Raw genomic sequence first — 12420 nt, forward strand, 5'->3', positions numbered from 1 at the left:
TTTTAATCAGTAGTACAGTGCCAGTTCTTGGGTTGCTGCACAGTAAAGCAGAACGTGGAAATTCTTCATTTCATAGGTCGGAAGTAATCTGTCCGTGGATGTAAGTTGGTAGTTGCATTCTGAAGTGGCTGGTGGCTAGCCTCTTTGATCTATATAAATTAATTAATATTTGCGGCTTTATGTTGGGGTTTTACAAGATGACAGATCTTATTCGTACCATCTGTAGTATGTAGCATGTGGTGTTTCTGTGTCCTGGTGACAATTCTATGAAAGTATATCAGGTGACCCATGTTCATATGATGGTATTGTCTTTGTTTCCTGTAAAAATAACACTTCGACTTACAAGGCTGGAAATTCTGAATGTTATTTTGAAAACCACCTACTAGAAATAATTCACATCCCCTTCCCTCCGCTATCACCATATTTGAATATTATCAAATGGCTGCCATCTATGTTGGAAAAATAATTACAGGTCTGTTACTAGTACAATGCAAGGAAGGTATAGATCTCATTGCTCTCCTTTCATTAATCCCTTGAAGGATTTCAGAATTTTTTAGATGCATGGTATGTTTGACAGGTGTTTGTATTATTTTTTTACCAATGAGATATCAAGTTTGCTGATAACAGTATTTAGTTTCACTCCTACAAAACATTTTAAATGCTTATTTGTGTTTTTTAAGCATTACTGATGGGGCAAAGTCGTAGTTCAACGAAAGGCTGGGTCTCTGAATTTGAATAAATGTCTAAAAAGGTGTTTACTATTTTTTTAGAGGTGATTCTGCAGCCAACACCAGCAGTTACTTTTCGCACAATAGGAGGAATCCTGGACTTTTTCGTGTTCATGGGTCCTTCACCGGCTGAGGTGGTACAGCAGTACCAAGATATAGTGGGCTACCCTGCCATGCCACCATACTGGGGGCTGGGTTTCCATCTCTGCAGGTAATTAACTCACAGTATCAGTTGCCTTAAAAAATTGTGCTAAATTTTATGTAGAATCAGCTGAATACAGCTGATAATTGACATTACAGAGCCTAGTTTATATTTGCTTATTGCCTTACTGATTACTTGGACAAGCTTGCTTCGATAAATGGGCCTTCAGAGAAAACTGACACTGATTAAATTAAAAGTTTGTTTAGAAATAGTTGTAAGTAGTGTGTAGTCATAATAATAGCCTGGTTATCAAGAACCAGAATTCTTGTTGTTTGTAAATGTTATTGCACTATGTCCTTGAGACTTCCTTCTCAAATGCTTTCATGAAATATGGATGATGATCTTTTTTGCTGTGATATCAATGTCAACCTTCATTCAGCTGGAATTGCTCAGCGATTGTGGAATGAGATGACTTGACATTTAGACTCAATCTGTTCACAAAGGATAGAAGGAAAATATTGGAGTTCAGGTTCCATGAAAAAATGCCACAGGCTTGCAACTACCTAATATTAATTTGGAAATTATTTGAGACCCCATGAATGTAAATATGTAAATCAACAAATCCACAAGTTTGGTCAATATAACTTAGATCACTGAGCATATTTTTCATTTAGAGTTGCAGGTCCACAGCTTCTTTGAGGTTTTGTGGATTTTTGTTAGTATGTGCACTGCCGTGACAATGCTGCTACTCTACACCATTGGCATGGGCACATTGTGGGCCAGCGATGGTTCAAACAGAACCCCACGAGAGGAAACGAATACTGACCACGTGAGTCAATCTACATGAAGCAGAAAGTCCCAAAGTCATAAAGACTTTCATAGGGATAACTCGGCACACAAATGGCACGGGTGTCTGTCGACTGAGCACGAGACGACAACACTCGACGCAATGCTCAGTGTGAGGTCTGTGGTAGTAGGACTCGGCATAACCACTGGCCCTGCTCGGCTTATGGCCACCCACAGGTAAACGTCTCCGTCAGTGTGTCTGCCCGTACTAAGCTCAGTGTGTGCCCTCTATGGGAGGTTTCCCCACTATTCTGCAGTGCTACCCAGCCCAGCTCATCTGCCTCCATCACGATGTCTGCTGGTGGGGATACGAAATCCTTCTTCCCTGAAAAGGCCCCAAAGTGATGAAAATGGCCAGGCATGGGAAGCAATCTCCTGCACAGAGCCAAAGAGGCTGCCAGAGAACCTGGCAGCAGGTCGACCACTGAAGGAAGGAGCACTGTCACCATTAGTTCTCAATTATTCAAAAACAGTCTTAATCGTATTTATTATTATTATTATACCGCCAGCCGGTTTCAACCCGACGTAGGGGTCATCTTCTGGGCGTTTACACCATTGGTCGATTGCTGGTGGTGTCACTCCTGTTTACATAACGGCAGGAAACTATCATCTCGGCCTGCTGTCAGGTTCTCTGGCAGTCTCTTTGGTTCTGTGCAGGAGATTGCTACCCGAGCCTGGCCATTTTCATGGTTTCCTGCCGTTGTGTAGACAGGAGTGACACCACCAGCAGTCGACTGATGGTGTAAACGCCCAGAAGATGACCCCTACATCGGGTTGAAACCGGTTGGCGGTATAATAATAATAAATGCGATTAAGACTGTTTTGGAATAATTGATTAATCATACTAATCGCTGCTTCATCTCCACAACCATGTTGTCCAAAAACCATTAGGTCTACTGGAAGGGTGGAAGGTGCAAAGACTGAGGGAATGGGATGTCCACTGGCAGCAGCGGAGGTGAGGCTACCTCCACCAGCAACAGGGGGTGGAGGAGGAGGAGGAGGGGAGATCAGAATCCAAGGGGTCCACCTCGGTAGGTGCAGGTGTGCTGCAGAAACGGGGAAGCCCCCCACTGCAAGTGAGGCCCTGCACCACGTCGCGACCACACTGTCACCCAGCAGGCCAGAAGACTGTGGTGGTGACATCCCGACAGGGAGCGACTGCAGCTGAATTGCACGACCGACATCCACCGCGAATAACTGGTAACCTTTGTAGCCCGTCACGACAGCCGACAGCCACCCCTATTGCTGGCGGTAGGACAGGCCCAAAAGGCAGCCTGGGGAGGAAAATGAGGTGGGCCACTGTGTTCCGTGGGTTGTGACTCAGGGTGCAACAAATTGAGGAGAGCGTGCTGCTGGCCCTCGTGCAGACATTGCACCAGATTGCACCCTTTGACTAGCATCATCCAGTACGTAGCCAGAAACCTCAACAATGTGTTTTTGTGGAAGAGGCAGGCACTGCCTTCTTCATTTGAGTCCTGAATGTACACGCAAACAAAGTCAGTGAAATACACAGCAGCGACCCATGTGGGGCTGCAGGGACAGTCCCACAGTCTAGCGAAAATACAGGTGTCCGAAAACTGAGTGTCACAAGCAGTTTCCATGGCTTCCACACGTGGGCAGTCTCAATGAACATGCAACAAATGACAGTCGAGGGAGGACTGCTGGTTTACCCAATGAGCAGAAGGAGAACAATGCCGATGACCCAAAAACTGTCGCAAGTGGGAATTACAAAGCTGCAACTAATGCAAACCCAATGAGCTTGGCATGGCATAGTTGTTCACTGTTTGAAAGACACCATCATATAATGTCAGGTACTAAGTTCAAATAAGGAACACTACATAAGATGAAAATTCAGGACATTCCTCTGTCTCCAAAGTGTGTTTGGGGACTCCAGGACAATTTCTTAAAAATAGGGACTGTTGCCTAAAAATTGGAACAGAGGATACGCTAATGGGAATCATAACCATGTAGTAAGGACAAAGTTGAGGTAGAGCATAAAGTTGGTCCAGATGTTGCTGAAATCGTAAGCGTGACAAATATCTGCTCTTGGTGCGTGGAGAAAATAATAGGTATGGTGAGCCTTATGACCGAAGTTGACTTCAGGAAACCACAACTCCACTGGAGATGTTAATTGATGCTTTCTGGATCTGAGAAATATTGAGTGAAAAGAAGTACACACTTTTGTTGTTTTAAAAATGATTCAATGGGATTTGCAGTTTCGTGCCTGTTGTCTATTAAGAAGTGTGTGTGTGTGTGTGTGTGTGTGTGTGTGTGTGTTTGTGTGTGTGTGTGTGTGCGTCTACTTTTGTTTTTGATGAAGGCCTTACTGGCTGAAAGCTTTATTTTTGACAGTCTCTTTGTTGTGCCTATCTGTAAATCAGCATCTCTGCTATATGGTGAGTAGCAACTTTCCTTTTCACAATATTGTTACAGTCCATCCTGGACTTCCCATTGTTTGAAGTGTATACCTGTTATAGACTCCTGCAACAGAATGAAAAAGCTCCATTCTGAATCCTAGGTAGCAGTGCACAGTCTGTGTGAAAATTATTTTTACTCCTTGTATTGTGGTTATGAACTTCGCAGTTCAACTTAAATTCACTCTTCCTATTAACTACTGATATTTTTATGCAGTGAATGCATTGGCACACAGTAAGGATCCAAGGGTCCCTGAAGAGGCTTCTGCAAGACTTTTTGGTTATCTGCTTTACATTCTTACTACATCTTTCTGTAGAATAAATACTTTTTTATCTTAGCTGCATTGTTCCTGAAGATTAAGCCAGGGGGCAGTATTCAGCGTAAGTATGCTGTGTGAGAAATCGTGTCTGTAGATCCAGGTAATAAACAGAGATTTACAAGAGTAGAGCAGGCAGGACTGAGCTTTTTGATGAACTGGCTGGTGCCAACTCAGTTTATTATCCATCTGGATACCTAGGGATTCCACACATGGAGCCTCTTACAGTGGGTCCCCATTGTCATTACTTCTGCAAGTCATTTTTATTTTTTGGGCCAGTATGTGGTGTGTGAAACTTGTAATCTTCAACTGCTAATATATGAAAGTTCCCTCTTTGCACTTGTCTCAATGAAAATTGTTTTGTTTTCCATTTCATTGTCTTAGCTTCAGACAGAATCAGCTGAAGCCAACCGAGATCCTGACTCAAGTGATTGTAGCTGAAACCTAACAATGGAAAGTTCAGGATGAAATGTAACAGTATTATGAAAAGGATAGTTCTTACTCGCCATATAGCGGAGAAGCTGAGTCGCAGATAGGAAAAGAAGAAGACTATCACAAAAGGGGGAGGCTGGGATGGGGAGAGTGAAGGATAGCAGGGAAGGGTTGGGGGATGATGCGCACTGCTGGAGAGTGTGCTGGAATGAGGTGGAGGGAGGGTGGGCAGCTAGGTGCATTCGGGAGCTTAAATGGAGAGTGGGGAAGGGGTGGAGGGGGTGTGGGGGAGTAGCGGAAAAGGAGAGAAGTAAAATGTGGATGGGTGAAATAAAGGAATGTGTAGTGCTTGGCAATAGGAGGAAATAAGGAAATAAAAATTGTGCTGAATGGAGAAACACTAGAACAGGTGCAAAATTTTAAGTATCTTGAAAGCAGGATAGACACCGACTGGAAGTGCACCACAGAAATTAAAACAAGGATAGCAATGGTAAAAGAGGCGTTTTATAAGAAAAGGAGAATCTTCTGCAGTGGTCTGGACAGAGAACTCAGAAAGAGACTCATAAAATGTCTTGTATGGAGTGTTCTTCTATATGGCGCTGAAACACGGACTATGAGGAAAAAAGACAGAGAAAGGCTGGAGGCTTTTGAGATCTGGACATGGTGGAAGATGGAAAGAATAAGTTGGATGGACAGAGTAAAAAATGAAGAGGTACTGAGAAGAGTGGGAGAGAAAAGACAGTTACTAGATGTAATAAAGAGAAGAAAAAGAAATTGGATTGGGCATATATTAAGAAAGAATGACTGACTGATAAAAACAGTTTTAGAAGGTTACGTAGAAGGGAAAAGGAAGCGAGGAAGGAAGAGATTCCAGATACTGGATGACATACAGCAGCCTTAAGAAGGAAGCAATGGATCGCAGAAAATGGAGAGGCAAAGGACCTGCTAATATGGCGGATAACTGAGGATGATGATGGTGAGTGCTGGAATGGGAACACAGAAGGGGCTGACGGGTGATGACGCTGACTAATGAAGGCTGAAGCCAAGAAGGTTACAGGAATGTAGGATATATTACAGGGAAAGTTCCCACCTGTGCAGTTCAGAAAAACGTGTTGGTGAGAAGGATCCATATGGCCCAGGTTGCGAAGCAGTCATTGAAATGAAGAATGTCGCGCTCAGCAACAGATGGTCCAGTTGTTTGTCGGTGGCCATTCATGTGGACCGATGGCTTGTTAGTTGTCATAGCCACATAGAATGTGGTGCAGTGTTTGCAGGAGTAGCTTGTAGATCACATCACTAGTTTCACGGGTAGCCCTGCCTTTGATAGGACAGGTGATTTTTGTGACCGGACTGGAGTAGGTGGTGGTAGGAGGATGTATGGGACAGGTCTTGCATCAAGGTATATTATAGGGGTATGAGCCATGAGGTAAGGGGTTGGGAGCAGGTGTTGTGTAAGGTTGGATGAGTATATTGTGTAGGTTTGGTGCACAGTGTAATACCACTGTGAGAGTGGTGGGAAGGATAACGGGCAGTACATTACTAGTTGAAACACTGGCGGGGAATGTGAGTCTGTTGCTCCAGTCCTGGGTTGTACTGAGCTACGAGGGGAATGCTCCTCTGTGCCAGATGGTGAGACTGTGGGAGGTTGTGGGGGACTTTAAAGATAAGGGATGGGAGATTTGTTTTTGTAGAAGGTTTGGAAGATAATTACGGTCTGTAACGGCCTTAGTGAAATCCTCGGTATATTTCAAGAGGGACCGCTTGTCACTGCAGAAACAGTGACCACAGGTGGCTAGGCTGATGGAAGGAACTTCTTGCCATGGAACAGGTGGCAGCTGTCGAAGTGGAGCTATTGCTGGTGTTCAGTAGGTTTGATATGGACAGAGATAGTGATGTATCCATCTTTGAAGTGGAGGTCAACATCTGAAAAGTTGGCTTGTTGGGTTGAGAAGGACCAGGTGAAGCGAATGGGTGAGAAGCTGTTGAGGTTCTGGAGGAGTGTTGACAGGGTGTCCTCACCCTTGATCCAGATCACGAAGATGTCATCAATGGATCTAAACCAGGTGAGGGGTTTAGGATTCTGGGTCTGATGTCCCACATTACTCCTACCAATATCATTAATTCTATATGTTCAAATAGATCACTCTTCCTGCACCACAGACCCATATTTTCACATGCTATTTCCCGCACCTTTCTGGTGCTTCTTGATCTTGTACCTCATCCTACAAACCCTCCCCACTGCCCACTCTTTCTCTTTTGTATCCTAGTTCGCACCTACTAATTTCCCCTCATCCAGTTACATCTGCCATCCCCCTTCTTCACACTTATCCACCCTCAGATCTGCAATCCACAGTAAAATATTTTTTATTTATATCTTTTCTGTGATCTCATTGTGACTTCATGACAATTATAGTGGGCTTTCGCCTTTTACTATTGTCGTACTCTCTCAGATTTCATCTTGTTTTCCCCTTTTCCATCTGTTTCTTCCTTTTCATGATTTTTCCAATTTATTTGGGTGTATTTTTGCAAATTTTTTCAGATGTAATTCTACGTTTGTTACGTATTTATTCGTGTTTCTTCCAACACCATGGATCTTTGCTCCTTCCATCTGTATCAATACAGAAAATGTTTCTTATCCCTAACCAGAACCCAGTCCCACATACTGTTCCTGCATTGTTGCTTTGCTCATGGAATCCCCCCAAATGGCCTTAACCATCAAATTACCCATCTCCGGCTGACACCCATCCTTCCGCTACGATCTCCATCTGTTCAGATTCCACCAGACCTTACCCCTCATCAACATAGTCCTTCAAAACCAAGTCAACCGAGCCCAAACCTCCTTGCAATACCTTTTCTCCATCTGTAAAATTCTCCTGCTATGCAATCCCAAATTCCTTTGTCTGATAACACAAATTGAAACTCTTGCCCTCAGGGAACTAGAGCAACATACACAACATCACCCAAAAAACCTCTCCAGCCTGCTCACTACCTACTACCACGTTGGAGTACTACTGTCCACCACTCTACATCCTCCAAACCTCCCCCACATCCCCTCATAGCTGACAAACCTTGTCTCACAGACCTAGTAGATTTACTGCACCCTCCAAAACTCCCTCCCACCATTGCACAGAACCCAGAACCTATACAGACCCAAAACACAGTCATGAACCTTTCCTCCAAAAGTCTTAACCCTGCAGAAATATCAGTCCTTTCCAAAGGCCTCACCTTTTGCTCCCCTCTCAAATTCAATCATGCAGGACTTTTCTCCTTCCACCAGTCCCTACAGTGGAGACACTTTTTCGCCACCAACCCTACCAATCGTATTCAACCAGAGACCAATGTTGAAACCTGCCTGACTCAGTTCACTCCACCATCCAACTGTGATCCACCCCCATTGCCCCCAAATCACACCCTGTTAGCTTTCCAGAATTTCTTAACCTTGAACCTTGCCTCACCATCATACCCCAAATCCCTCAACATGCAAACGAACCTTACACCTGCAGAAAGAACCACAGCCCACCATCTAAAACCTGATGCTGACCTCATAATCCTACCTTGTTTCACAACGCAAGGATTACCTGGCAGAAGGACACTGCTGGCTGTCAGATACATCCACCTACATACCTTGCCACAGTGACCCCATTCCAGAAATCCGGCAGGATCTCCAGTGTCTCCTCAGATTCTTAGGCCCTTCCCAGAACCTACCCCCAGAGTACATCTCCCTCCTCACCCCTACCATGACCCACACTCCTACTTTCTATGTGCTTCCTGAAGTCCATAAACACAACCATCCATGACGCCTCATTGTGGCCAGTTACTGTGCTCCCACAGAGAGAATTTCTGCTCTCGTAGAACACCACCTTCAGCCTATTACCCGGAACATACCCTCCCATATAAAAGATTCCAACTATTTCCTTCACCGAATCTCCACAGTTCCTGTCCCTTTCCCACACAGTGCCCTGCTCGTCACTATTGACTCAATGCCTGTGGTCTTACTGCTATTAAACGCTACCTTTCCGCCGGCCGAAGTGGCCGTGCGGTTAAAGGCGCTGCAGTATGGAACCGCAAGACCGCTACGGTCGCAGGTTCGAATCCTGCCTCAGGCATGGATGTTTGTGATGTCCTTAGGTTAGTTAGGTTTAACTAGTTCTAAGTTCTAGGGGACTAATGACCTCAGCAGTTGAGTCCCATAGTGCTCAGCGCCATTTTGCTACCTTTCCCAACACCCTGCAGATTCCAAACCAACCAACTCCTTCCTGGTTGCCATGACCAACTATATTCTCAGCAATAATTACTTCTCCTTTGGAGGCATTACCTACAAACAAATCTGGGGTACGCCTATGGGCACCCGCATGGCTCCATCCTACGCCAAGCTATTCTTGGGCCATCTAGAGAAATCCTTCCTAAACCCCTCACCTTGTTTGGATTCGTTGATGACATCTTTGCGATCTGGATAAAGGATGAGGACACCCTATCCACATTCCTCCAGAAACTCAACAGCTTCTCACTCATTCACTTAACCTGGTCCTACTCAACGCAACGAGCCACCTTTCTAGATGTTGTCCTCCACCTCACAAGTGGCTACATCACTACCTCTGTCTGTATCAAACCTACTAACCACCAGCAATACGTCCACTTTGACAGCTGCCACCCATTCCATACCGTGAAATCCCTTCCATACAGCCCTGCCACCTGTTTTCGTTACATCTGCAATGACAAGCGGTCCCTCTTGAAATATACTGAGGGTCTCACTGAGGCTGTTACAGCACCATGATTATCCTCCCAGCATTGTACAAAAACAAATCTCCCGTTCCTTATCTTTCCAGTCACCCACCACCTCCCAAAGTCTTATCGTCTGGCCACAAAGGAGCATTTACCTCATAACTCAGTACCACCCAGGAGTGGAGCAACTGAATTACATTCTCTGCCAGTTTTTTTTATTACCTCTCTTAGGGCCCTGAAATGAGAAATGTCCTGCCCACTATCCTTCCCACCTCCTTCCCCCTCCCACCTCCCCACCCCCACAGTGGTACTCCATTCTCCACCAAACCTACATAATATACTCGTCCATCCCTACGGAACCCCTGCTCCCAACTCCTTACCTCATGGCTGCTCATATCCCTCTAATAGACCTGGATGCAAGACCTGTCCCATACATCCTCTCACCATCACCTACTCCAGTCCGGTCGCTAACATCAACTATCCCCTCAAAGGCAGGGCTACCTGTAAAACCAGTCATGTGATCTACAAGCTAAGCTGCAACCACTGTGCTGCATTCTATGTGGGCATGACAACCAACAAGCTTTCTGTCAGAGTGAATGACCACCAACAAACTGTGACCAAGAAACAAGAGGACCACCCTGTCGCTGAGCACACTGCCCAACACAACATTCTTCATTTCAGTGACTGCTTCATAGCCTGTGCCATATGGATCCTTCCCACCAACACCAACTTTTCTGAACTTTGCAGGTGGGAACTGTCCCTTCTCTCTGTCCTGCGTTCCCGTAACCCTCCTGGCTTCAACCTTCATCAGTCATTGTGCTCGCGCATCTAACCCCTTCCCTGTTCTCATTCCAGCACTACACATCCCTCTATTCCATCCACACATATTTTACTTCTTTCCTTTTCTGCTAATTTTTTCATTTAAACAGTATTTTATCAAAGATCAGTAATTAAGGATTTATATATGCAATGAAAATGGCATTTTGTGTGTGTATTTAATTAGAAAAAAGATGATCTGCATTTTTCATAAAAATGACAGATAACATTAATTAGTATATATTTGATGAGTTTTACATTTAAATGACATAGGTATTTGAACTAAATGAAGGGAAGAAAAAAAAAACCAAAACAGATAAAATGAGATTCTAACCAGCGATCACCAGTCTCATGCCATACCATTTTTTCCCCCCCATCTTTATATATTTCACACATCATAGAATCCTTTGTTTAAAAATTTTCATTGGTTGGGAATCAAATGGAAGACATCCACATGGCAGTCAAGCATTCTACCAGAGAGCCATGCGACCTCTAGGAAAATCGAGCTAGCCTTAAGGACACTCAGGAAACTTTAAAGTCGATTTTGTCGATAATTTTTGACAGTTGTATTAAACTGTTATGACTCTCCCCCTCAGTCAGAAAACACTTTTAGTCTATCATGTCTGTTCTCTTTATCTCTGCATGACTACTCTAAATAACTTCATCCATCCACCTGTAACTAACAGCCCCCCCTTTCCCTTCCCTTCCCTTCTTCCTTCAATTACCAGATTAACTATTCCTTGATACCTCAGGATATTTACTATCTGTTTATCACTTCTTTCAGTCAAGTTGTCCATCAGAGCTCTTGATTCAGTTCCATACCTCTTTGTCAGTTATCCAGTCTTATATCTAAAGATTTAAATAATGCATTGTTTTAGAATACAATACAGTACTTTTCTTTTAACATGTTCTACAGTAACTTACCGCTAAGTTCTAGCCTTCAAGAAGCATCATGTTTTTATTTCAACTTTTTGTGTTGCTTCAGAGTAAAAAGTTCTACTATATTTGTTATATAAACTAAATAAAATATCTGGAAGATAATCGTGTTTATTATTTAAACTTAAGTGAAATACATAAATATCATATTATGTAAAAAAACAACTAAAAGGGAGAGAAATGTTGATAATTCTTGTGCATTTTTGGTTGCAGATTTGGCTACAAAACACTAAATTATACAAAGGAGATACTGAAGAAAACACAGGCAGCTGGTATCCCAATAGTATGTATAATTAATTTGTAACTTTAAATTGAAAATACACTCCTGGAAATGGAAAAAAGAACACATTGACACCGGTGTGTCAGACCCACCATACTTGCTCCGGACACTGCGAGAGGGGTGTACAAGCAATGATCACACGCACGGCACAGCGGACACACCAGGAACCGCGGTTTTGGCCGTCGAATGGCGCTAGCTGCGCAGCATTTGTGCACCGCCGCCGTCAGTGTCAGCCAGTTTGCCGTGGCATACGGAGCTCCATCACAGTCTTTAACACTGGTAGCATGCCGCGACAGCGTGGACGTGAACCGTATGTGCAGTTGACGGACTTTGAGCGAGGGCGTATAGTGGGCATGTGGGAGGCCAGGTGGACGTACCGCCGAATTGCTCAACACGTGGGGCGTGAGGTCTCCACAGTACATCGATGTTGTCGCCAGTGGTCGACGGAAGGTGTATGTGCCCGTCGACCTGGGACCGGACCGCAGCGACGCACGGATGCACGCCAAGACCGTAGGATCCTACGCAGTGCCGTAGGGGACCGCACCGCCACTTCCCAGCAAATTAGGGACACTGTTGCTCCTGGGGTATCGACGAGGACCATTCGCAACCGTCTCCATGAAGCTGGGCTACGGTCCCGCACACCGTTAGGCCGTCTTCCGCTCACGCCCCAACATCGTGCAGCCCGCCTCCAGTGGTGTCGCGACAGGCGTGAATGGAGGGACGAATGGAGACGTGTCGTCTTCAGCGATGAGAGTCGCTTCTGCCTTGGTGCCAATGATGGTCGTAT

General features: G+C 44.7%; 1 protein-coding gene across 1 annotated transcript in view; it reads left to right on the forward strand.

Moving 5' to 3' along the window:
• LOC124605701 (lysosomal alpha-glucosidase-like) overlaps positions 1-12420 on the forward strand; it is a 130351-nt gene that overhangs the window by 39545 nt on the left and 78386 nt on the right. Inside the window, exons 5-6 of the mRNA XM_047137562.1 lie at positions 771-939; positions 11567-11636. Of these exons, the coding sequence (XP_046993518.1) occupies positions 771-939; positions 11567-11636 (239 nt within the window). The remainder of the gene's footprint in view (positions 1-770; positions 940-11566; positions 11637-12420) is intronic.

Source organism: Schistocerca americana, chromosome 3 (genome assembly GCF_021461395.2).
Source record: "Schistocerca americana isolate TAMUIC-IGC-003095 chromosome 3, iqSchAmer2.1, whole genome shotgun sequence".
In the NCBI taxonomy this organism is placed as follows: Eukaryota; Metazoa; Arthropoda; class Insecta; order Orthoptera; family Acrididae; genus Schistocerca; species Schistocerca americana.